Source organism: Pleurodeles waltl, chromosome 3_1 (assembly GCF_031143425.1).
Source record: "Pleurodeles waltl isolate 20211129_DDA chromosome 3_1, aPleWal1.hap1.20221129, whole genome shotgun sequence".
In the NCBI taxonomy this organism is placed as follows: domain Eukaryota; kingdom Metazoa; phylum Chordata; class Amphibia; order Caudata; family Salamandridae; genus Pleurodeles; species Pleurodeles waltl.
In genome coordinates, this window is record NC_090440.1 from 934578071 (window position 1) to 934605218 (window position 27148).

At 44.5% G+C, this 27148-nt stretch overlaps 1 protein-coding gene across 2 annotated transcripts in view; it reads right to left on the reverse strand.

Moving 5' to 3' along the window:
- Positions 1–1380: 1380 nt before the first annotated feature.
- The window catches only part of MTFR1L (mitochondrial fission regulator 1 like), a 152076-nt gene continuing 126308 nt past the window's right edge, over positions 1381–27148 (reverse strand). The window contains exons 6-8 of one of the 2 annotated variants that reach the window (XM_069223945.1): positions 22909–23111; positions 10281–10596; positions 1381–1798 (exon numbers count right to left, since the gene is read on the reverse strand). In XM_069223945.1, coding sequence (XP_069080046.1) covers positions 1672–1798; positions 10281–10596; positions 22909–23111 — 646 coding nt within the window. In that variant the 3' untranslated portion in view covers positions 1381–1671. The remainder of the gene's footprint in view (positions 1799–10280; positions 10597–22908; positions 23112–27148) is intronic. The other variant, XM_069223946.1, reaches the window with a different exon arrangement.

Here is a 27148-nt window from a genome sequence, read left to right on the forward strand (position 1 = left end):
CAGCCAGCATTAGAAAAGCATCCAAAATAACCTGCAGCTGAAGACTGCAATGGCTGCCCTCGTTCTGCCATGACGTTTGACCCTGGGCAGCCCAAATGCTACACCTCACCTTAGACCCAGAAGCACGTCCACCATCCACAGGAAAAACCATCCATCTGCCAGGATGTTGGAAAGTGGCCTCAGCTGTCTGTAACGGCCTTCTGCTTGAACGGGGTCATACCTCCAAATGGCATGCCTTCTTATGGGCATAAGAAGAGTAATTTGCTGCAGGTACCCACTGGTTACTAGGAAAAGAATTTGGCAGACCGCACAGTGGTGAGACTCTGTTAAGGAGACAAACTGAATACCCGAGCGCTGTAACCAGAATTGATGTGTAATCGGCACCCAAATCTTACTATGGGCTGGACTACCAGTTACTGTACTGCTGTGAGATTGCGAAGTTCTGAGCTTGAGCACCCCCCACTACCTCACTTAGAAGCCTTTGACTGCTCTCTCTTGCCAACACTGACAGTCAAGTGCTGAAGGAGATGTACTTGGACCAGTTTTGCAGAGCCACAGTAGGACGGATCCAGGGACATGACCCCAACCCCCATGGCAGGGTGGGGCATACTTAGATCCCAAAGCGGATTATACTGCTTTGAGATTAAATCTTGGAATTGAGAATAGGAGACGGAAAAAACTAACTTTTACTTCATCCTATATCTCACATTTTGACACTCGTCACAGCACTTTCTGTCCTCCATCTTGCCAAAGTGAGAATGAGAGAGAAGCTTTTGGGCCTTTTTAAGGAGAGGCACCAAAGACATCCAAATCTCCGATCATGTGAGATCACTGGGAAAGTAAGAATATAAAAAGAGGTAAACGAACGGTTATGAGATTTTTCTTGTTCCCATTGCACTTCTTAATATTCCACAACTTGAGACACTGACAAAAAAAAAAGATTCACATAGGATTTGCCTCTAACACTGTGGTCCCATGTTGTTCCAACAGCAGCATTCGAATTTACAGGTCAGGTGGTGACCTAAATAGGACACCAAGACCTTGCTTCAGTAACCAATGACCACCAATGCCACGTTTAAACAACCACAGAGTGCTTCTCCCATCGTTAGATTTAACAATGGTTCTTTTGGGAAATTAGGTTATATCTTAGAAGCTAAAAGCTTATTTCAATAACCACAAAAAGCAAGGACATTGTTTCAATAATCACTAAAAACACAGGACTGATTCACTACCCATAGGAACTGAAAGCATGGACCCTCAATGGGATGTTGGGAGTACAGCCTTCTCACCAGTTTTCGAAAATATCATAATGAAAATATGAGCATCACCATTAGAAATACGTCTCCAAAGCATCCTTATGAAGAACACGCAAAAACAACCAACACTGCAACCTTCATTTAATCAGTAAAAATGTAAATGCCTACTTTTGCACAGCTTCTTTACAGCGCTCAAAAAACGATCATTTTTTAACAAGAAACATTGAAATGAAGTTTGTGTAAACTAATATTTTACAAGTATAACCTTCAATTTAAAAAAGTATAGCTATTACGATCTTGCTTCATTTGTAACCAGTGAATATAGGTTAACTTTAACTTGATTGTTCAAAATTCTATGGGTGTCTATAAAAGGCTTTTTCTGGCGTGCATAATGTGAGAGCATTCAGTGGTCAAACTACTGGCTGGCATTAATGTCCTTCATTGTTGCATTCACATCCTTAAGAAGAAACTTTTGTCGTAAAACCTCCGATATGAGACCGGCAGGATCTTCTTCCTGGACAGAACTTCGACTCCTGCTACACCTGCAACAGCAATTATAAATATTAGCAATACGTCTAGAAGAAAATAGTTTGTAATTTAACTATCATTATTTTGAGATCTATACCATTATTTTCGCATATAAATTATTGGATAAAAGCCAATCCAGATGATGGTGCACACAGCTTTAAAAATGTTTTGGCCCGCCTTCAACATTTCATGATAAGTTTTGCGAAGCATGAGCATTTACTAAGACCTATGCTGCAAAACAAAAAACTACATACTGTTCTTACATACTATTTTTGAAAATAGATGTTTCAGGTGCGCGTAATCTGCCCATCGTCCTAGGATCTAATGTGGTTCATAGGTGAGTAGCATAGTTGCGTGGAGCTATGGTACAGCAAGGAAGATAAATACCACATTTAAGCAAAAATGATTTCCCCCTGAGTCTGATTAAAGTCTATTATGTTGTGTGTCTTGCAAACAAGGACAAACTATGGTGTTCACCATGTAAATCAACATCTGCTTTCCTTAAACCATAGAGGGCTTTTCAGATGATGATCTACAGCTCCAGGAAACGTATATTCGTATAATGAGCTTCCAGCCCCCTAGATATGAGCCTGGAAATATGTTATGCACCTATAGATAAATATATTCTGAATTATCGGAGGCCATGGACATCTTCAGAGAAGACCAACTGTAGCCATCTGCAATTGCTCGATTTTGCAATCTTAGCTCCTCAAAATCTGCCCTGAAGGCAATAAAGCCTTCCCTTTATTCTCTACATTAAGTTCTCAGGCAAAACTGAATTTTCTGCGTGATGATCTCAGAAAGCATTTTTTCGCTGACAAACCCAGATTGAACAGCAGGGCAGTCACTTTCCTCCTGCGACTAAAAAAAAGTAATGAACTGATGAAACCCAAATTAACCAACCATCCGTGTAGGGACTGGTGTAGATGCCACCCCACCTAAGCGGTCTGTGGCAACATTATTAACTGGTGGAGTGGAGCTCATGCAAAATGGATTATATTTAATTGGAAGTGCATCTTTACAGCTACATATTAAAGAACATTCAAGATGGAGCAGTCTTATTACAAAGTCAAAAGAGGAACCTGCAAGCCTCTAACATCCCCTCTCCCCCCATCACTGCAGCTAAAAGTAGGACATGAATTGTACCAACGTTACCATCTTCAACTGTGGGTGCTCAGTTTTTTGGGGAAAATATTTTGATTTTTAGCTGCAATTAACATTGCTTAACTCAAGGACTTTGGCAACTTTTCTTTATTAGCTCCATGTGAACCTTAGCCAACAGCTCTATATATCCCTTGTTGCATTCCACTGGTAGGCCATCACCAACTGGTGTCTTTGCAGTCCCCTGATGTTGTATTGCCCATTTTATGTCATCAAAATCTAAGGGTGTGTTTAAATAATATTTTAGGTTGTTCAGTTTCCAAACTGATTTGATGAATGCCTGCCTCCCTGCAGCCTCCACTGTATGGTAGGGCCACAATGGATGTGCCACAATGGAAGTGCTTATCTATCATGTGCCTGCTATTCCCTCATATCAGAGGACTGCCACAACAGAATAACTCATAACTCTGTTGTGCAGGCTCACTTTGTCACCTGATCAGGCAGTCTCCTGCTGGTGCAATTTGCTTTGTCTTCACCTTTGGGCCAAAATATGTCTTTCTCCATGAGGGCCCCTCCAGCTACATGAAGGTCTGGCCCATGCAGTAGCTCGCAGTTGTTTCAGTTAAGGCAGTGGAGAGGCACTGTTGTAATTAATCCTTGCATAGCCAGACTCAGAAACCCAATCACCTTTGTATAGTTTGTCCTGTGCAGAGATGCGCCCTTCGCGGTCACCAGCTCCACCTTTGGGCTTGACATGCCCAGGCAGAGTGTGATTACACTTCATTCCAGATATAAAGAGGGAGATAAGCCCTACCAAATAAAGCACGCAAGGGACTTTGGGAATCTTTTTCCAATTTGCACCCCCCCACCCACTCAACAGCTTGCAGTCCTCTCCAACATCAGCACATTGCTAAATCTGAACCAACATATGATATATGTTTTATTTTTTCCCTGAGCCTAGATTTCATAAAGTGCATTTACACAATGCAATTTTTGTTACTTTTGCGGAATAATAAAATTGTGCCTAGTCTGTATGTAGCACATTCGGCACCTAGTGAGTGGAAGCCAGACTGGTGGCTTTTAACAGTGAAACAGGAACAGGCTGCAATTTACTGATCTGCTATTCCTGTGCTTTTGTTATGTGGTGCCTGTCCTCAGTACTGCGGACCTGCCAACAGTAGCCGTCTTTCAAGTCTTGGCAGAGCTCCCCATTCCTCCTGGTCTCCTAATCACGTGGGCACTGGCTGATGCCTGAGTGGCCTCTTGCTGGTCAATCAAGGCATACACGGAGGCCCATTCCAACCCAATAAGCCCATTTCACCTTTCCTCACTGGATGTCCAGGCTAGGCAGCCAGGTAGGTGGAAAGGTTAAGGGTGTGTGTCCTCTTGTAGTGCCCTCCCTTTTTAGGCCAGACGCCCTACTTCTCAAGTACCAGCATTACACAATGGTACATTTGTGCATGATTCTCTCCTTAAGGCTTGGTCAGGTGACAAGGGCTCTCAACTCCTCCTCCAGCACAGGGATCACTAGAAGGTGTTAGAGCTTGATTGGTCGTGTGACGTTGGCTCTTAACTATTTCCCTAGCACTGTAAAGCATTAGGGCAAGATCTTGTGATGAGTGCCATCAACTTCTCTCCTAACACTGGGATCACTGTAAGGTCCGTAGGCCCTGGTCATGTGACGATGTTCTAGAACTCTTCCCCATACTTAGACCAGTTTCCCAACGCATCCAGGCAAGGGCGTCCAGCAAACGATCAGTAGCATAACGGCATCACACGTTTGGGGTTGAAGGTAGCAGCTTAAGGGCACCATACCTGTGTGGGCCTGTAGATGGCATGCAGCCACAAACTCCTGACTTACACTTCTACTCAATACATCTCATTCTTTACTTATCTTTGTTGGGCTTTCCACACTAAACCTTAAAGTAAGGGACTTCACTATGTAAAACCCACTACAAGCTCCCCTGGGTACCTGCAGCAGTCTCTATTTGAGGGCTTATTGCTTGTAGGTATAATCCATTACCAACTTCACTGAAACTGCAGCTCCTGTGCACGTGTGCTTTTTATGGTGGATATCACCATTCCTTAATTTTAGGGATCATCTCCTCTTATTTGAGAAATTGTGACATAGTTGCGTACTTTTTACCTCCAGAATAATACTTGGTTGTCAGTTGTAACTAGGATCCTCCTTAAAGATAAATGAACTATAAACACACAATTGAGTCCTCTTAAATAAAACGTACTTGTTGTCAAAACACATATCTATACCCTGTATCTTTACAAGACTATAGACACTAGGCTACACAGCACTTTGTTATTTTACATAGGAAAATCTGTCCACAAATGATAGATCTAAATACCATGCAAAAATTAAATGGTATCTAGATCACAAACAGCATGATAACTAGTATTTTAGGTAGGGAGATATTACTAATAATGTGAAGCACTCATTAACTTGAACACATGAAGGTAACTCTGCACAATGCCACAATAAAATGTGAAAATACCACCAGAAAATTCATGGCAGTGAGTGGAAACAACATGACATTGCTACAACCCTGATTACGCGGCATAACATGGCATATTTTCTGATAGCAATACTTCATTATTTTGTTATTTTTTGTAACTGTCTGGGCAGAGGTTACACATTATTAGTACCAGTCTTACAGCCAAATATAGCAACAAGCAACAGAAAGGTAAACAGTCAGCTTTTGCGAAGGGCCTTCCACTTTGCATATAGAGACAATAAATCCTACGTGATTTAATCAGTCTACAGAAAATGCTATACAAGACAATGACGCTTACAAGGTGTAGGAATCACATCATCAGTTCTAGTACCTGGCATATTTTAAGAGTGTTTGGTCAAGAGAAAGTACAAACTCTTGAACTGAAATGTACCTTAGGGTTTGGGGTTGGCTTTACTAATAAGAAAGTATTTCCTCCCACAAAAAACATTTTTTAGCCCACTTAGGATGATGAAAGACTGGGAAAAAGCTCTAACCTATACCATGTGTATGCAGTATGCATGCAGCTCTTTGATGACAGTTCAGAGGTCACTGGGCTATATTAAGATTGTAACTTATGAAGTGCAAGTATCAAAAGGATCTCTTTGATAAAAGCAGTGACCCACTGAGATATCCACATAAAATACAGTTGTATGATCTGCATGGTAGCATTCTTTGCAGTAGGCATGTTAACCCTCTATGCTACTTTTTTATATGAGTGAAAGCTGCCAACAGACAATACTCCAATCTCTCTCTAGCATGGAAATTAATCAGAGTTACTTTGACATTTTTATTTTTGCCTGAAAACTGCTGGACATGCAAGGAACCAAGCAGCGGGCACTTTTAAGCCTATAAGTTAATTTTATCAACTGGGTCCCTGAGGTCAGCATCAGATGCAGCTGCATTGGTTGCATCGCCCTAAAGCCAGCCCCAGTTTTTATTAACTTTTGAATCATGTGAGCTAAACACAAAATTCCTTTTTGTTAAAATCTGCAGATTATATGGCACATCCATAATTATGTGAAAAACGCTGTGTAGGAAAGTACCTTCTTTTTGGCATGGATACCCTCACTTTTTGCCTGCTGTCAGTGTGTTTTGACTGTGTTCACTGGGATTCTGCTAACCAGACCCCAGTGACTGTGCTCTCTCCCTCTAAATTTGTTACTTAGGACTTGGCACACCCTACAATTGGCATACTGGTGCCCCATAAAAGCTCATACTATATGGTACCTAGGTACCCAGGGCACTGGGGCACCAGGGGATCTCAATGGCCTGCAGCATGTATTATGCCACCCATGGGAGCCCATGAAAAATGTGTCTGCAGGCCTGCCTTTGGAGCCTGCATGAAAAGGTGCATGCACCCTTTCACTAGGGGTCACTGTAAGTCACCCGTATGGCAGGCCCTCCTAGCCCAAAGGGCATGGTGCAAGTAGATGTGTGGCCCTCCTAGCCCAGAGGGCAGGGTGCAAGTACCTGTGTGTGAGTGCACCCCTGCATGACCAGAGGTGCCCTAAAGAACTCCAGCTCAATTTGCTGGACTTCGTAAGTGCAGGGAAGCCATTTTACCCGTGTACAGGACACAGCTGTGTCTAGCTACATAATGGTAACTCCGAACCTTGGCATGTTTGGTATAAAAAATGTCAGAATCATACCCCAATACTGTAGCCAGTATTAGTTGTATGATTCCATGCACTCTGGGGACTCCTTAGAGGACACTCAGCACTGCTCCTACCAGTCTTCTGGGATTTTCTGGGCAGCCTGTGCTGCTGCCACCCTACAGACAGGTTTCGGCCCTCCTGCTGCTTGACCAGCTCAGACAGAGGAAGGCAGAACAAAAGATTTCCTTTGGGAGAGGGAGGCAACACCCTGTCCCTTTGGAAATAGGTGTTACATGGCTTGGGAGGGGTAGCCTACCCAAGCCACTGGTGTGCTTTTAAGGGCACATTTGGTGCCCTCCGTGCATAAACCGGTTTGCACAGTCCGGTGACCCCTGGTCCCTGCTCTGGCGCGAAAATGGACAATGGAAAGGGGCGCTACCAATCCCCTGTCCATCACCACTCCAGGGGTGGTGCCCAGTGCTCCTCGAGGTGGCCACTTGATTCTGCCATCTTGAATCTAAGGTAGGCAGAGGCATCTGAGTGAGCAGGTCAGGCAGGTGATGTCACAGACCCCTCCTGATAGGTGGTCAACCTGCTAGGTGACCAATCCCCCTTCCTGGGTTATTTAGGGACTCCCTCCAGGGTGGGTCTTCATATTCGACATGCAAGATTCCAGCAGGACTCTTCTGCATCGTTTACTTCATCTTCTGACCACGGGGACAGCAACTGGACCCTCCAGGAACCGACATTTTGCAACTCCAGCGAGGACTCTGCTTTGCAACATTGTTTCTCCGGCTCCTTCCAGCAACTTCCGGCTCCTTCCAGCAACTGCAACATTCCCCTGGCTGGGTATCCTCGAAGGGCGATGAGCCTTCAGTCTGCACAAGAAGCAATAAGGAATCTCCCTTGGAGTGAAGGAGTCACTCCCCTGCATCTGCAGGCACCTACTGCAACCACGACCGGCTGTGTGGATCCTCTCTCCTACGGAACTGCATGGATCCTGCATCACAGGTGGAGGTCTGGAGTGGTCCCCTTGGTCCTCTCTACCAGCTGTTCAACTTGGGAGACGGTAAACCCTTGCCTCTCCTTGCAGGACAGCACCCTTGTGCACCATGACTCTTGCAGCTATGAAGGCTTGTTAGCACTTCTTCCAAGGGACCTTCAGGCTCCATGTAGCTCGGCATCCAGCACTCTTCCCTGCAAAGCACAGTCTCCTGCCTGCTGCTCCAGCGACGTGGGACTCCTCTTCGGGTGTGCTGAGTGGGCCTCACTGCGACTCCTGTGCCTGCTGCCTGTGAGTGCCCTTGGGGGGGTTGCATCCTCGTCTTCAGACTCTCCTCACTGCTGAGGGTCACCTGGGACTCCCCTCCTTAGGTTGAGTCCCCCCTTGACCTTCCTGGTCCCCGGCAACTCTGCAACTCTTCATCTGTGACTCTTGCCTTTGCCAAGGCTTGTTTGTGGTTTTTCCACACCATTGACTGAAACTCTTCTTCTGACGTGTGACATCATCTGCATCACTTCCACTTCCAGAACTCTTCTCCTGCTCCTGTGCTGCATAGCTGACTCCTTGTCAACCTGGTCCTGCATCTCCACAAGGGTGGGTAGTGGCTCCTGCCTCAACTGGACACTGCAACCCGAACTGGGTGTGGCCCCCTTCATTTTAAGTCCTATTCTATCAGGATCCGCCTTTGGTTTCTTCCAGTCTTGCTTGGGTCTTTCACAGTCCTTTTTCAAAGTTTACTTGTGAGTTTGGAGAAACCCCCCTTGGGTGGGGGACTGACTTTCTCATTTCACTTACTTAGTATATGGATTGGTCTCCCCCTAAGCTCTCCATTATTTTCTGTTATTTCACAGTTATCTATTGTTTTCAGTGCCAATCCCTGACTTCTAATGTGTATATAATAGTGAGTTTACTCACCTTCTAGTGGAGAATTGCCTATACAGTATTTTAGTGATTGTGTTATTATAATAAAGTACCTTTATTTTTGTAACAGTGTGTGGTTCTTTCATGTGCGTGAGTGCTGTGTGACTGCAGTGGTATTGCATAAGCTCTGCATGTCTCCTAGATAAGTCTTGGCTGCTCATCCACATCTACCTCTAGAGAGGCCTGGCTTCCTAGACACTATCTACACCCCACTTATAGAGGATACCTGGACCTAGTATAAGGTGATAACACAATTCCAGGGGCCCTGACCATAATGTAAGAGCAATCGGTCTGGATCATCTTCAGTTTTGTTTCTTAGAATCCTTTTTTTGACAACTAGTGGGCCGTTTAAGCAAACAAGGGCATCAAGAATATTGTAATATTTATTTGAGACTCTGACGGAGGATTGATATGAAAACTCTGATATTACTTCTTTGGTCCGTTTTCTAGGGTCGAGCCTGCGTTTTGCAGGGAGACTCTTTTGTATTTATAAAAGGGCTCGGAGCCCTGTCAACTTCACATCAGTGTTTGTTATTGGTTGGTGGGCTTCCCTAATAAAATCTGATTGCTTTCATTAGTCGAAGGCACGCATATGGCATGCCTTTTCTGGTGGCTAGCCCTCCTCCAGCGCAGCGACCAAGTACAGAAAACATGCGAGGCTCGCTGTTTTCCATCGGGCTCGTGGACTTTTTTTTCTTTAATTTACGAGCCCGATCTCGCTTGGCAGAAGTCGAGCGCTTTACGTACTTGATTTCACTTTTTCGGGTTAAATGCACTTTTGCCCGATAGCGATAGGTGAAAAGTTGGGTTAGGAGTTTACAACGCGATCAGCTCTGACATGAGCAAACGCGAGACCCGATGCATTGTAAATGCTTGTTTTGTTAGACAGGTACAACTATGATACAGGAGATCTGGCACCTTTAATTGAGCCTTCTGGGTCAGACCAGAGAATCAAAGTACGAGGAGGCCAGTCAGCCGAATAGATGGCTAGACCAGAGGCAAGCATGTGTATGCACTTGGGGTTTCCTTTCTATAAACATTCTACCACTACTTCCTGCAATGGGCAGGACAACAGATGTGTGAAGGAAGGCAGCTACGTCCTCAATGAATATGGCATACCCATCTGAGAACCAACCCAGACGCAAAACAATCATAAGCCAAATGAGACTTCATTCGGCGAGGGTAACTTTGGAACCAGATGGTCAGTTATCAGACTAGTTATTGCTGTAAGGGAGATCAATGACAGAATATGTGCTATACATAACATAATATAAAAATCATCAGCAACGTAGACTATATGCAAGCATATCATTTACATTAGCAGGTTCAAATATATTATTAAAAACGTTTGCCCATGATTCAGACATACCAATCTTTGCTCTGCTTCATCCTGTGTATATCCTGAAGAATGCCCATCATGTCTGCAAAACTATTGGACTTTGACATAGATACGGATTCTTCCTCGTCGGCAGCAGTGCCTGCATCGTTTAGTCCTCGACAACCAAATTCTGATGTTGATGAAAGCAGCATAGAAACTGATGGAATGTCGGGGCAGTCCAACTCTTCTTCCTCTGAGATGTCACTGATTGCAAACGAGGCGGAGGAATGAACAGGTGATCCAAGACAAGGGAGGGATGACAGGTCTGACCTTTCTGACACTAGATCAGTCATCATTGAAGTGGTGCCTGAAGTAAAAACATATGCAGCTTTAAACAATATAGCTCTATTAATAGTAGAAGCTGGGGAGGGCAGCAGCAAAGTGAATTTAAAAGGTATGCAGGGAAAAGTGAGAGTAGGGGTGACCGTGAAATGGAGTGGCTGTGCAGGCAGACAACACACAAGGGCAGGTAACTAGCATAATCTGTACAGCTGTTAACTTTCAGTGTAGTGTAGCGCTGGAATTGTGTTGAGAAAATTAACAAAAAAATGTATTACCAAGAAATCACCCTTAAAACAACTTTCTCAACAACTCTATCAATACATCTTAACTTTTGAGTTGAACTGTGCCATCAAGATCTAACAAAAAGACAACAATGTGCACAGTTTTTATTATGTATTTACGCATGTGCTAATTAATAACATTTCAGTCTAATTACTCTTCACTAGGTATACATAAATCTAAATTATTCATCTGATATTTCTTAATACTGACTGCACTGTGACCTGCCAAAGCTTTACGGAGCTGTGCCCCACTTCGTACCACAACCCTGGTCTCACCAACGCTGCCACTGTGAGCAGTCACCGAGACGCTGCTTGCAATCTTACCCATGGGCCACGCACTCTACATCAACTTGCTCACACCCTAGCCTCGACATCTCCCATGACGCCGCTCCACGCTGACACTGATGCCGCTGTGTGCACTGTGGCCTGAGGACACCACTCGTGAGGCACACAAAGTACCGTCCCGTCCTGCCCGCAGCCCCCAGACACCAGCACCGTCGACTTCAGCATCGTCAAGGGACACCCCTGTCTGCACTACGACCTGTGGGCGCCGCATGGAGCCCACCCCACCGCCTTGGGCCTACAGACAGTGCTTCAGCAACGATGACGCCGTTGCATGCACTGTGACCTAGAGACACCGCCACCGCTTCACACCATAGCCCTGTTCTCACCAATGCCACAGGATGCAGTCACTGAGCCGCTGCGTGCGCCGTGGCCTGTAGGCACCGCACATTTCATCGTCCCGCTTCGCACCGCAGCCCAGACGCCATCAACACCAGTGCTCCTGACTTCATCATCAGCCCGGAGTTCGATCTGCGACACGTGTGACTTGCAGGGCTTAACGACCCCTGCACCAACCCCTGGAACAGATGCCGGCGACGCTGCACTCTGGATCTCATTGCGAGGATCACAACGACCTGCATTTCCAAGGTACTGTTTGCGGGTCTTTCCGGCACCGTAGCTGGCCCATGATGCTGCCGCCGGCCTGAACTGTTGGATTTGTTGTTCATGACGCCGTGATAGCCCCAGACTGAGATATCGACTTCAAGGAACTATATTTTTAAGTTAATTCTTGAAAAATTAATACCTATTATTGTATGTTGGATTTTTTTCGTTTTAGTCTTGTTTTACACAAATATATATTGGCTATTTCTCTAAAACTGGTGTGGTGTCCTTTTGTATTGTTTTCACTGTATTACTGAGAGATATGTGCAAATGCTTTACACATTGCTTCTGAGATATGCCTGACTGCTTGTGCCAAGCTACTAAGGGGGGGGGGGGGTAAGCGAGGGTTATATGAGCTGGCTATCTCCCTTATCCTGACTAGAGTGAGGGTCCCTTCTTGGACAGGGTGCAAAACGACTGTCATCTAGAGACCCCATTTCTAACACTGGTTGTCAGCGGAGAGGACAGAACTTGCATTTGCACTTGACCTACAGTAATTAGTGTACACTACTACCATATTGCAGACCACTACGTACCACATACAGGCTTTTTGCTTTAGATTTTTTTCTTTGGTCTATTTTTTGTCTTGAGTTCAAGTGGAACTTCTTACTACATCATGTCTCAGTCAAGAGCATCCTCAGTTACATCTCTGGATTTCGTTTTTGAGGGGGATAGGTTGGAAACCTACAACATGAAGGAACTCAAGTCAGTTTGCAAAAGCCTCAAAGTCCAAGGTGGAGGCCTCACCAGGACAGAGGAGCTACAAAAAAACACTGAGGGCCTGAGTAGCAGCCAGGAGACCGTGGAGCCAAATCCAAGGTGCAGCAGTTGTTGGGTGGGGGGGCGGGGGGGTGGGGGGGCTGGCTCTGGACCAGGCAGCCGTGGTGTGGTGCTTCAAAGGGCCTGACTCCAGAGGAGCTGGAAGACAGGAGAAAAGCCAGGAGACATCAGATGGAGTTGGAGAGGCTAAAAATGGAAGAGAGGAAGATGTTTTTAGATCATGAGCTCAAAGTAAAGGAGCTGGACCAGAGGAGTAGATCCAGCAACAATGGTGGCAGCAATCAGACAGAATAGTTCACATTCCCAAGAATGTAGGAAGGGAGTACAAGAAGGTAGATGATATCCAGAGGTGGTTTCAGGGATATGAGGAATCTATCCACATGAACGGGGTCCCTGAGAAGAATTGGGGAGCAGTCTTGTGAAACCACTTCACAGAGCAGGGGAGGGACACTTTGAAAGGTTTGGGCAAGAGGTACAACCTCACCTATTCTGACATGAAGGAGGCCCTTCTCAACAGGTATAGGTCTTACTCATGACAAGTACAGTGATCTGTTTTGGGGAAGTAAGAAAACTGGTTAACAGCCTGGCTAGAATGTGTGGATTCTTTCTCAGAACACTGGATGGTTGGGTGAAGGGCAGTAATATCACAGATTTTCAGGGGCTTTACAACTTAATAGCATGGGAGCACTTGTCTAGTCAGTGTTTTGCAGAGCTGTGCCAGCACTTGACTGATAGTAAGCTGACTGACCCCAGGAAGCTTGCTATAGAGGTGGACTGCTGGGCGAGTACAAGGGTCCACAAGAAGGTGTACGGAGGAGACTCCGCCAAAGGTGGGCGGGGGGGGGGGGGGAGTTTGGGGGGTAAACGAAAGGTGTCCTCCAAAGGGCCCCAATCTAGTATCCAGGGTAAGAATTCCTGCCCCTCAGGAGATAGACAATGGGCCTCTTTGGGAAAACCTACAGAGGTGGGACCCCGTAAATGCTTTGCCTGTGACCAGGTGGGTCACATGAAGGGGGATCCCACCAAATGTCACAAGTGGATACTGCCACCCACCGGACGGCAGAGCAGGGGGTTGGCAAGTGTAGCGCTTGGGGAGGAGTTGGTCCCAGGTGGATGTGGGGAGCCAAATGAGATGACCCTTGTCTCACTAGGGGACAGTGAGATAGCCCAGAGAAACCTAATGCCGGATAACACTAAAACATACAGGCAGTCGGTTACCATCAATGGTCAGAGGCTCTCTGAGATACTGGAGCCAGTGTGACCAAGGTCCAGTGTCACCTGGTGTCTGAAGAGCAGATAGTCCCTGGTGTACTCCACCAAGTAGTTGCAGTTGACAACTCAGAGCGCCAGTGTAAGGTGGCACAGGTTCCCTTTGAGAGGGGGGAAGGAGGGGTTGGTGTCTCGTGTTCTTTGAGGGTAGCTGCGAGTCCCACCATGCATGTTGACTGTCTGGTGGGCAACGACCTGGAGACTTCCACCTAGAAGGAGGGGGAGCTCAGGTTCCACTTGGGGTTGCCAGAGTGGGCGTATGTGACCACTCTGTCAATGGCAACCAGTCAGAGGGATCAGAAGGACCTGGAGCATGAGACAGTGGCCTAGGTGCCTACCAAGGAAAAGGGCAAGGGGTGCGGGAAACCCACCCTATGGTCCCGGAGGAGGCTGGCCTCTACGGGGATGCCCCGGCACCTACAGGGGAACAAATGGCCGAACTGAGAGACCTCCTGAGCTGATGCATTGGCAGCAAGAAGGGGGCCCCACCAGGGAGGAGTTCTGTGCAGAGCAGAAGGTGTGGCTTGGTCTCGTGGGCCTTAGGCAGCAGGCCGAGGACCAGGCAGCTGGCGCTAAGCCCAAGAATCACCTGATCTATTGGGAGAATTGTGACCGGTATAGCAAGCCTAAGGCTGCAGAGCCTGGGGCAGCCCATGTGCTGGTGGTACCCCAACGCTTCAGAGCCTTCCTACTGGGTTCGGCTCACGATGTGCCTCTGGTAGGACATTTGGGGCAGGGCAAGTTCTTTGACAGGCTTGCCACCCATTTCTACTGGCTCTAAATGAGAAAAAATACTGATGCTTTCTGTAGAACCTGCCAGAATTGCAAAGCGAGTGGCAAAAGTGGAGGGAAATGTAAAGCTCCCTTCCAACCCTTTCCTATTGGGACCCCAAGACAGCCCTGGGCAACAGGTTCACCCTGGTCTTGGTGGACCATGCCACTTGGTACCCAGAGACTATCCTTCTGAGGACAATGAAGGCACTCGTTGTGGCCCGGGCACTGATGGGAATCTTTACCAGAGTGGGTCTCCCCAAGTAGGTGGTATCTGACCCGGGTACCAACTTTATGTCCATATACATACTGGCCATGTGGAAGGAATGTGGAGTCAACTACAAGTTCACCACTCCTTACCACCCCCCAAATAACAGGTTGGTTGAGAGATTTAACTGAACCCTGAAAGGCATGATTGGAGGTCTGTCAGACTCCATGAGGAGTAACTGGGACATCCTCTTGCCATGCCTTCTCTTTGCCTACCGGGACGCACAACAGAAGGTTGTTGGCTTTAGCCCCTTTGAGATGTTGTATGGGCACCCGGTCAGAGGACCTCTAAGTATGGTGAAAGAGAGCTGGGTGCAAGCTCCTAGGAAAATACCCCATGATGCATTTAGATCCATGCTGGCATTCAGAAACCATATTGCCCACCTTCAGGAAGCTCGCTCAACAGAACCTAGTGGCAAGCCAGGATGACATGAAATGCTGGTACGACCAGAATACCACTCTGGTCGAGTTTCAGCTCGGCCAGAAATTGTGGGTCATGGTTCTAGTAGAGTCTTGTGCTCTACAGGACAAGTGGACGCCATGCCATTTGAGGTAAAGGAGCGCAAGAGTGATGCCACCTACTACTGGACTTGTAGACTCCAAAGACCCCCTTGAGGGTCCTAAATTTGGACTGCCTCTCAAACCCCACTTTGAGAGGTTTGAGTTAACGATGCTTCTGGCTAGGGATGATGGGGTGGAAGAGGAGAGCAAACCTCTCCCTGACCTCCTGTCTGCTGGGGAGCAGGATGAATCAGTAGAAGGTGTGGTCCTCTCCCCCTTCTCTGACTCTAGAGCAGTAGAATGACTGCCGCCAGTTACTGGGGCAATTCTCAACTCTGTTCTCGCTCACTCCAGGTATCACCCAGGTATGCACGCATGATGTGAACACTAGGGACAGCCTGCCTGTGAAACACAAAGTTTACTGGTTAGCTGATAGAGTGAAGGCCAGCATCAAGGTTGAGGTATCCAGGATGTTGACTTTAGGGGTGACTGAGCAGCCCTTAGTCCAGCCCAGTGGTGTAGGCACCTAAGGCTGCTCCACCTGGTGCCACACCAGGACTTCAGTTTTGTGTGGACTACTGTGGGCTCAATGCAGTCACCAAGGCTGACGCCCACCCCATCCCCATAGCTAATGAACTCATCAAATGGTTGGGGGCTGCCAAGTTCCTCAGCCTGATTGATTTAACGTCTGGGTACTCGTAGATTGCCTTAACTGATGGGGCCAAGGAGAGGTCAGTGCTCTCACACGCCAGAGGGGCACTTCCAGTTCCAGGTCATGCCCTTTAGGTTGAAGAACGCCCCTGCCACCTTCCAGAGGTTGGCAAATCAGGTCCTGGCTAGGCTTGAAAATGTCAGTGCCGCCTACCTTGACGACATTGCTGTTTTCAGCTCCAGTTGGGAGGACCACTTGCACCACCTCTAGGGACGTTTTTAAGGTGCTGCAAGCCGCAGGCCACCCTATCAAGGCCAGTAAGTGTCTGGTAGGGTAGGGGTGGTGTACTTGGGACACCGGGTAGGAAGAAGCTGGGTGGGACCCCTACAAATCAAGATTGATGCCATTCGCACCTGGGCAGCCCCTCAGAGGTTAATGCAGATGATAGGGAAGAACCAAAACCTGTTGAGGTTGTCCCATTTCCCTACAGGGGGTGGACTTTAGGGTGTAACATTATCCTAGCACAGAATACGGTAACGCTAATGTTCTGTCCAGTTTCTTCCGCCTTAAGGCTGGAGGGAACATGTGTTAGACCTGGCATCTTGTTGCATGTTTCCCCTGTCCTTTTGCCTTCTGACCTCCTGTTCTAATGGTATGCTGGACTCTGTTTTTGCTGGTTTATTGTCTCTGTGCACTTTACCACTGCTGATCATTGCTTAAGTGCAAGTGTTCCCTGTGTAAATGGTATCTGTGACTGGTTTTCCATGATTGGCATATTTGATTTACTAATAAGTCCCTAGTAAAGTGCACAATGTGTGCCCAGGGCATATAAATCAAACACTACTAGTGGGCCTGCAGCACTGGTTGTGCACCCACGACTAGCCCTGTAACCATGTCTCAGGCCTGCCACTCAGAGTCTATGTGCACAGTCTTGCACTGCCAATTCGACCTGGCAAGGGTCCCCACTTGCCATGCTCAACCCTTCTCTTTTTGCACATGTAAGTCACCAATAAAGTAGGCCCTAGGTAGCCCCTTGGGCAGGGTGCAGTGTAGTTGAAAGGTAGGACATGTATTTGTTATAGTCTGACTCTTGCTCTAGGCAAGACTGCTGGTTTAAGGATGACAGTACTTATGTTTCTAGGCAACTAAGCCAAACTTACAACAAGTCGCACCTGTTGTCCCCACCCTCCCGGCTCAGAAGCAGCACCTCACCAAAAACCCAAACAGTAAAAGGTGATTTGAGGCAGCCTTTATGCATGGACTCGAGTGGGACATCTCATGGAGTGTTAAACGGAGATAACCCCTTTCTCACATGAATAACATGTTTCAATCAAAAACATCCAATGAAGAAGATGCAGAAAGGTTTCAAGAGGTTTTATTTAACAAAAACTATAATCTATGATAAATTGCATGGTCTGCAATGATTAGGATAATGAATAATGCAAGAAACAGAATGGTAAAGACAAGAGTCATTAACACAAAGACCCCCACCATCTTGCAATGACATAAAATGACATGAGAAGTGAAATATGTACTAATACCCAAATGTCATGTACCTAATCTCTAACCTAGAAGAGAGTTAGGTGTGTTAAACCTAATCTGCCAATGCCATGCCCATGAGAAGAGCCCCCCAACCCTTGTTACCTTGGAATGAGGTCTCTAGCTTAGACTTTGTAGGGACACGAAGACTGGGTCAGCGTCAAGGCGACGTGCAGCATTGATAGCAGCAACGGCATCTGGTCGGAATCCCTATATCTGTCTAAGTGAGGTGCACTTATACCAATCTGCTTAGACCCCTGGCGTAGGTCTGTTCCCAAACAATAGATAACAAGATATGCTTGGGACGGCAATTTATGTAAACAATTCCCTGGAAGGCCTGAAGAGGTAAAGTACCTAATGTGAACACCTACAGTTTGTTTATCTTTATCACTTGATGTGTACGCCTTAACGCAGTGGCACTGATAACGTGAAACTAAAACATTGGCCTAACTAGAAATGAGGCAGCCATCTTAAAAGATATAATTAAATAAATGTGCTAAAACAGAGCATGCTAAGTAGGGTAAAAGTCACTAGGTGATGGGGGCACGAGTCTGCAAGCCAAAGGCTAAGCTAACTCCTGTTTCCCATTAAAACAAACTAGGATTCACTACATACTGGTGTGTTTTACATGTCCTGATAGTGAAATACTGCCAAATTCGGTTTTCACTATTGCAAGGCCTATCTCTCCCATAGGTTAACATGAGGACTGCCTTTAAATATCTTTTAAGTGCAGTTTCCCACTGGGATTAGATAGAGATCTGGAGGTTGGGGTCTCTGAACTCACAATTTAAAAATATATATTTTGGTAGAGATATTTTTTTTAATTGAATGTTTGAAAATGCCACTTTTAGAAAGTGGGCATTTTCTTTCTTAACCATTCTGTGCCTCTGCCTGGAGGAGCTGACACATGCACCAGAAAGGGCTGTGCCTGTCCTCACAGAAAGCAGTCTCCGGCCCCCTGGAGTGTCTGGGGCCTGCCCTGGGAACAGCAGGATCTTGTGAAAAACAGACTTTGCCTACTTCAAAGGCCAGAACTGATATAAGTAGTGGGCCCAATCCCAGACTTTTAGAACACTTCTGGATCAAGAGGAACCTCTGCCAAGGAGAAGAGCTGAGTGTGCTATGCTGGGTTGGCCTGCAGTTGCTGCTTTTGCCTTAAAGAGGCAAAGTTAGGACTATGCCGTGGATCTTGCTTACGAAGTTTCTCCAAGGGCTTGGAGTAGAGCTTGCCTTCTGTTAGAAGTCTCAGGGATATCAAAGACTAAGGTTTCATCAGTCTACAGCACTAGAAACTGTTTGTGCTGCAAGAGAAGAAAAACCACCACAATGCCGTCAACTATGCTGCTGACTGCACCGTGACCTGACGAAGGTTTACAGAGCTGTGCCCCGCTTTGCACCGCAACTCTGCTCACCAACGCTGCCACCAGAAGCCATCACTCAGACGTTGCTTGCACCCTGACCTGTGGGCCGCGCACTCCGCATCGTCTTGCTCACACCCCAGGCTTGGCATCCCCGGTTACGCCACTCCATGTTGTCAACAACACCGCTGCTTGCACCGTGGCCTGAGGACACCGCTTTTGAGGCACACTAAGCACCATCCTGTCCTGCACCGCAGCCCTGGTGCAGACACCAGCACCGTCGACTTCAGCATTGTCAATGCTGAACCGCGACCCGTGGGTGCTGCATGGAGCCCGCCCCACCGCCTTGGGCCTACCGGCTGTGCTTCAGCAACAATGACACTGCTGCATGCACCGTGACCTGGAGGCACCGCATGTTACACGCCCGCTTCACACAACAGCCCTGGTCTCACCGTGCCACAAGACGCCGTCACTGAGCTTCTGCCTGCACCGTGACCTGTAGGCACCGCTCAGTGTATCATCCCGCTTCGCACCACAGCCCAAACGCCATCAACGCCAGTGCTCCTGACTTCCTCATCAGCCCAGAGTTCGATCTGCAACGCGTGTGACTTCCAGGGATCGACGACCCCTGCACCAACTTCTTGAACAGATGCCTGCAATGCAGTGCTCTGGATCTCATCGCAAGGATCACAACTCCCTGCATTTCCAAGGTACTATTTGGGGGTCTTCCCAACACCGTAGCTGGCCCACGATGTTACGGCTGGCCTGAACTTTTGGATTTGTTGTTCACGACGCTATGATAACCACACATGGAGCTATCGGCTACAAGGAACTGTATTTGTAAGTTAAATCTTGCAAAATTCATAACTTTAATATTGTATGTCGGATTTTTCTTGTTTGGTCTTGTTTTACACAGATACATACTGGCTATTTTTCTAAAACTGGTGTAGTGTCCTCTTTTAGCGTTTTCACTGTATCACTGCATGTGATGTGCAAATGCTTTACACATTGCTTCAGAGATAAGCCTGACTGCTCGTGCCAAGCTACCAAGGGGGTGAGAGCAGGGGTTATCTGAGCTGGGTATCTCCCTTATCCTGACTAGTGTGAGGGTCCCTACTTTTAGCATTCCACATTTTTCTTTAAAAATAGTTCACCCTCACAACTGTTTTTATCTAAAGGAAAATAAAGCACAACAAATAGTTTTATTTCTTATCACGTAACAGATTTTCCTGCATTCTTTTGGAGTACGTAATTGAGCGTTCTTGAGGCACGTTGTTTTGACATTAGATGATTGGAAGAATCATTACTTTTTTTCGTACAATTAATGTATGCCACAAAAGATTATGGTTACGATGAGTAATAGTATAATGGAATAGAGCAAAAGCTGTTATTTAGTTTCCACCATTTGTATTCAAATATATTCACTGGCTCTATCGGTCTTCCTGGATCCAAAAATGGAGAGGTATGCTGTTTTCATCAAGTTCACAATCACTCTCCAGGCAAATGGTGGAAATCACACTGGCAGAAATAAACCGACCTTTCGTTAAAAATTACTTTTTCTCGATTCATACATTATGTATTTATTTCTATATGCTATTTGGTATTGAAAGAATTCATACATGACTTTTGCACTCACTTTTAATTAAAAAGTTTGTTTCTTAATTGTGCCATGTTTTCACACCAGGAAGTCAATGGATTTCAAACCCATGGAGAACCAAACCCACAAGAGGCAAAGATGACAGTTCTAAATGGAAAATCAGAATAATGTGTGCTCAGTCGTAACTTTTGCTTCTAGTTCTAGTCTAGTTACCAAGCTCTTGTGAGAAGTACATTTTTCAGGTAGTTCAGGAAAAAAAACAGTAAACTGTTTCAAACACATTGCGAGAGGTAATTTTAATGATTCTTAGGGGGTTTTGATTGGGTTGGGTTTGGTGTGAAATGTCTACTATCTTTGGCTTCACTGCTGGAGAGTTTGCTCCAAATATGTTTGTGTGCATCCATCAAACTCATGCGCCACAGTAACCACCTTTGCTAGGGACAGTAGTTTGAGCAGACAGATGGCCTGCACACCAGGCAGTATAGGTCTGTGCCACTAAGAGCAGGGAGCCACTGAAGACATGTTTTAAAAGCAAGAAAGAACAAATGGGAGCGTTAAACAGGGATGGCTAGGTAAAGGCTGAGAGAGATCAACAGGATTAATCGCAAAACAAATTCTTCATTTTTGCAGCAGCTGCTGCTAAAACACGAAATGTGAGAAATGAGGGAGTGGAAGACTTTCTCATTTCTCCCCACGATCACAAAGGCTTCATCACTGGACTCATTGCTAAACTTTTCTTTTCCACCGACACTTTTGAGAACGAATAGAGCATTTTCAGAATGATTCAGAAAACAAAATAGTTACAGACTTATAATAAAATCTTTGGAAAGTTAGTCGTTTTTAAGGATTCACAAAATTCCCTTTCCTTGCACATGGAAATTTACAAACATCTTAGATTTTTTTATGGGTATGTTCAACCATAAACAAACAATTTACTTGTGGAAAAAGGAACCAGTTTTGGCTTAGGCTTATAATGCAAATCGACCTTTTTTTTATCGCTGCATGGAAAAATCTGAGAAACTCCTTTCGTAAACCTGTTTAAAACGAGGCCTTGTTGGGGCACTTTCATAGCAAGTTGCACACTTCAGCACTGTGTTAATACTAATGTAATGTTGATAAACTGAAATTTAGAGACCCTTGTGAATGATTGGGATGTCATAAGTGGGACTTTAGGTTGGAAAATCCATGGGAATTTGAGAATTTAAACTAGAAATCAACATACTATGTGTCAATATAGCCGAACAGTTTAGACCTTTTCATTTTTCTTTATGTAGTCTCTAATGCAAAATTCTATGCAGACTGTATTCATCTATTCTGGCCCACAGATACAAAAAACACAAAACACACAAATGAAAAACATCACAACTTGAACAGGGTCAAGTTACATTTAGTTGCTTCAATTCACAATACAGGAACAACAGTACAGGACACTTCAGACTACTTATCTGCTTTACAGATCATTAAACGTTTGTATTTCCGTAAGTGAATCATTCGCAATAGGGCAGGATATATTTTACAAGAAAAAGGAGGCTTAGTGCCATAGTCCAAATAATATGGAACTAAGGTTCCTACTCCTACCGCAAGTGCAGACACTTATTATCCATTTACCCATCCTTGTACACTTTGGGATAAATCACTTTGTGTCATCTGGTGTAGCGTATAAAGCATGTAAAGATTAAACACGATTTAAAAATGCAAGTAATGTGTATGCATAAATGAGTAACCTATGCAATTCATGGAAACTGTGTTGACGTGTGATTTCAAACTATTTGGAAATATAGGCATCCCATGGCAGCGTTAGCAGGGCGGCAATGCAAGTTAATTTATTTCACACAAAGTAGATTTGTTGTGGGGTTTCACAAACATCTAGGATTGTAGTTCGGGCAGCTGTCTTCAGTGCAGAGTAAATAATAGTTTATTGGGCATAGAAAGTGGAGCCGAAGTTTTAACATGTGCATCAAACAGTCCCATTTGTTCACAATATGGACGGAAGAGAAGCCACTGTGTGCATAAACGTGAGTTAACAACAGAACAGACAAAATTCTACAGTACTCTGGAAAACATTCCAAAGTGCTTTTTAAATACACAAGTAATATACAGATGGCCTACATCGTGCTAACACACAGTTTCAAATAATGGGAGGTTGTCACCTTTGCGTGTGAATATTATACATACTACCATGCATATTATGACACCCATGTGTGTTACAAGGAAATGCACACGAATGACCAAAAGTACATTATTGTGTCAAAGTTAGTTTATCACCCAGGTTAGTTCTACACTGGTCACAAAGTTACAGTTTACTGTGGATCACTAGGGGGACAAGTGTACATTTTCTTTTTGGTCCACATATGTTTACAGACAGTTCATACTGTACCTCTATCCCCAGCAACAAGTTTAGCGATTTGGCTTCGTATATGGCTGAGTTCATCCTGAAGATTCGTAGTTCGACTTAAACTCGGATTCTTCAGAGCATTCACTTTGGCTTCTTTAAGTCTTAAATTAGGAACAGAGGAGTTTCTGTGCATTACCAAAAGAGCACTGGGCTTCCACTTGTATTTTAATGGTCTTGTATCAGTCCTAAAAAAAAGCATTAACAACATTACTGTAGCCTTCAGAAAGGTTTGACAGACCCAGGGCTTCACAATGCTATGCAGTACTGTATGATGACCTTAAAACCCACATGTGGGTCTCTCCTTGAACTGCCATACAAAATTGAGAACAATTAGATTAGAAACATCTCAAAAGTCAACTCGAATCAACAGAAGCTGATCAATCACTGCCCAAAAGGAATTACTTGTCCTGGTAAAAGAAAATGTGGACAGTTGCTTGGTTCAAGTGCCTAACCTTGAACTCCAGCAAACATGCAATGCTGTGGTCTATAGAAGAAATACTTAACTATTGCTCCTGATGCCGAGCAACCCTTACAATGACCCATTTACATCCAAAGACATGTCGCGCACCATAAAACTACTTTTGATTTCCTGTACTGGTGTGCTGAACCATCTTTGCTTTCCTATCCTTCTCCACTGTCCCCTCACCAATTTCCTTGATGCTTCATTTCACTGACGATTTCATGTCCTGTTCATCCTATGCTTATTTCCACTTATTCCACACCAACCCACTATATTTGTGGTCCCATGTTTTGTTTGTTTTAGAGTTTTCGATATTGCACTGCTAGACCTGGAAGAGTGACAGACCATTTTACAACTAAGGGTAATAGGATATGCTTGAACAACATGCAAGCAGACCAGAAATTACATAATTAACACATTAATGAGACAAATAAGCCCCATATACAGGCATAGTTGGCATCAATATAACCCACAAACGTTTAAATGATAGCAAATTGTAGATAACTCTGATTAAATACATATATAGAGAACAACGGTACAAAAGTAAAGTATGTAAGATTAATATATATATATATATATATATATATATATATATATATATATATATATATATATATATATATAGCCTAGTGGCGGTTGCCACTAGGAAGTTCTTGTTAGGACCTAGTTTTTATAGAAAAAGCATTTTTTTCTTCCTACCTATATCTTTGGCGCTGGTTGACGAATCGTCACAGAATTTTCCAAATAAATTTGACGTTCATGTGAGCTGCTGTCTGGAATGTTTTGGGGTGATACGGCCGAGAAAAAGGGTGAGTACCAAAACACTTTTCCCCCATTCATTTTTCCATAGAGATTTTAAACAGGAATTGCGCCCAAACCACTGGACGGAATTACCCCAAATTTGGCAGAAAGGTAGCCCTTGGTCCAGAAAGCAACCTTTTTGTTATTTGGTGTAAATCCGTTCAGTAGTTTTTTTTTTTTTAGTAATTAAAGAAAAAACAAATTTGTATATATATGTACCCAAAGCTCAGCGAAACCTCCCGATCTCGTACTGAGATCACAAAAACGTAAAAAATAAGAAAAGATGCCAGGGGTAGGGACACCATAACCCCTTAGCTTTTGTGCTGGGGTCCCAAGGGGATCCCCTCCTGATCAAAAAAGCATTTTTTCTAAAAATGTTTAAATCGGGAGAAGCAGTGGTTCTGCCAAAAATTGTAAAAAATAAAATTTAAAAGAAAGCACAGGCTCCAGCGCTTTTTTCAATGGAGCCCCCCCGATAGGCCAGGTCTGCGGGGCATTCACATATTAAATGTTTAAGTTTGACATGTGACTAACATCAGGGGTGTGGAATTCCTATAGCCCGATGCCCAGGACATATTGTTTGGGGTCAAGGACAACAACTTTTCATGTTTATTTTGTCCTTGGGACAAGTAGGCACAACCCCCTGCAGCACAAAGCCTTTGGCTACCAGTTTACAGGGAAGGAAACTGTCTGCAGTTGAGGTAATATTTGTGTCCATGTCTTAATGCCGTTCAAACCTGTATTTATGGTTCATTAATGCAAAGCCTTTATTATTAGGGTGAGCAATCTAAACAAACATTGAAAGGTCACAGTGCACTACTGGAAGTGGTTTCAGGAAAAAGAAATGTGGACACGTTTGAAGTTTCACAACATGAGTATATGTACACAGCTCCCAGAATGCTCTCAGATTAGATGCAAATGTTTGCAGAATCTCAAAAGCAAGATTGATGATTCTTTGCTTCCAAAAAACAAATGTTCAGAAAAAAAGCAAGCAGGAAAAAATGTTTTGCTAAATTACTGGGAAATTGTAGGTACTATTTCTGTGAAACATTATGAAGTAAATTGTGTTGATGCATGCTAGTATTTTCAAAAACATTCATAAGGGGAAATCAGTGTAACCATTTTCAACAAGATTATGGGAAATATGAAAATAAACAAGCACTGGCAAAACCAACTGATCTGACATTGGTCGTCAGTCTTTTGGTTTTGTCAACGCATGTCTTGTTTTAACATAGTTTTTGTAACACTTTATTATTGTGGGAGCTGCCAGGCCCTCACTATTGTAACAAACATTGACAAAAAACAAAAATAAATTGGTCTTAAAAGGCACACACCGCCACAGTAGCTCCGAGCACTGAACAAAACTACTCTGTGTGCCAATATGCTCCTTGTGGAAGAGCAGAATCCTTTCACTCATAGTAAAGCCAGTCACTAGATGGATAGAGAAATATAATCTTAATTAAAAATGTCTTGGTTAACAGCAGACCTAATTCAGAGCCCAATTCTTAAAGAAAGCCACAAAAGTGCACCCATGGTGTATGTCTTTGCATTAGTGACTTTCATGAATTTACAGAAGTAGACCAGGAAATCGTATTCCTAGAAAATATTTGTGAACTGTATTTTAGCACAATCAAATATGCATGTGTACATTTGCTCATGCGAAAATCTATTGTGTGTTTACAAGTTTATGTTTCCTCCAGCCACTTTTCTCTCAACTCTGGAAGAACGTCTACTTATCAGGAGTAAATTTCGAACTTTTCTCAGTATGGAAAAAGATTAGAAAAGAGCTAGTGGAAATCCTTAAAACATGCTAGTTAGTAAGTTTGCACAGACAAAGGTATTCCAGCCCTGGAACTATTGCTTACTGCTTCCTTCAGCCTTGGTATGTAGATCTGCAGAAAGGTGGCAAAGTAAGGAAATTGGTATAGTAGGGCTTAAAATTGCTAGTATTTAAGGCCTACTATAGTATTATCCCTGGAATAATAAATCAGAGAGATTATTATCGGAGCTCCTACATATTAAGATTGCTGCCATAATTTGTTACTGCACTACATGGCAGTAAAGGGACAAGTAGCTGTTTTTTACAGGACAAGTAGATTTATGAAGCAACCTGTCCCGTGGACAAGAAGATATTATGTTAAATTCCACACCCCTGTACGCACAGTGTGCAAATGACAGATCGTATACCTTTGAGGTTAACAGCAGTACAAATGTAGTGCAATAGTGGGAAGTCTATACATACAGCAGACACGAGTAAAGTGAGCAATGTTAAGGCAGGATATACAGATGACCCTTTAATTTGGCTTTGCAGATTTACAATGTAGTAGCACGTCTTGCAGGAGTTGGAAGAGCATTCCAGATTCAGGGTGCATTCAGAGCGTGCACTTGGAGATGGACACTATTTTTTTAAACAAGTGTTTTGTGAAGCAGTTTAGATTTGTTTTAAAGTTTTTTTTAACCAGTCAGTTCCAAGTTTTGTGTGAGGTAACACCTTGGTATTGCAGAGGATGTGAGAGAGGAGAAGGCAAATTTGTGCATCACCCTATGTTTGGGGGAAGAGAGAGAGACAACTTCCTTAATACACTGGTCCTGTTAGATAAGCAGGATGTGAACCAGTTGAGTACTATGCCATCAATGCCCATCCAATTGCATAATGTGAGGACTATGTTGTGTTCAAAGGTACTTAAAGCTGTACACAGGCCATAGTGTACAAGCATGCTTTGTTAGCCTTTATAGAATACCTGTAATTAATTGTATACGGTCTTCAGCATGGATGTTTTTGAACTGTGACCAGATGGTTTTCCCATGTTTTCTTTTCACCAACTGGTATAATTCTAGAAGGTCATAAATGACAGGGTATCTTTCAGTGTGCCGCATAATGATTTATTTGACAAAAGTTCCTATACCCCTATGTTATCAGTGTTAGGGAGATGACTTATAATGTAGCTGGGTGGCAGAAAG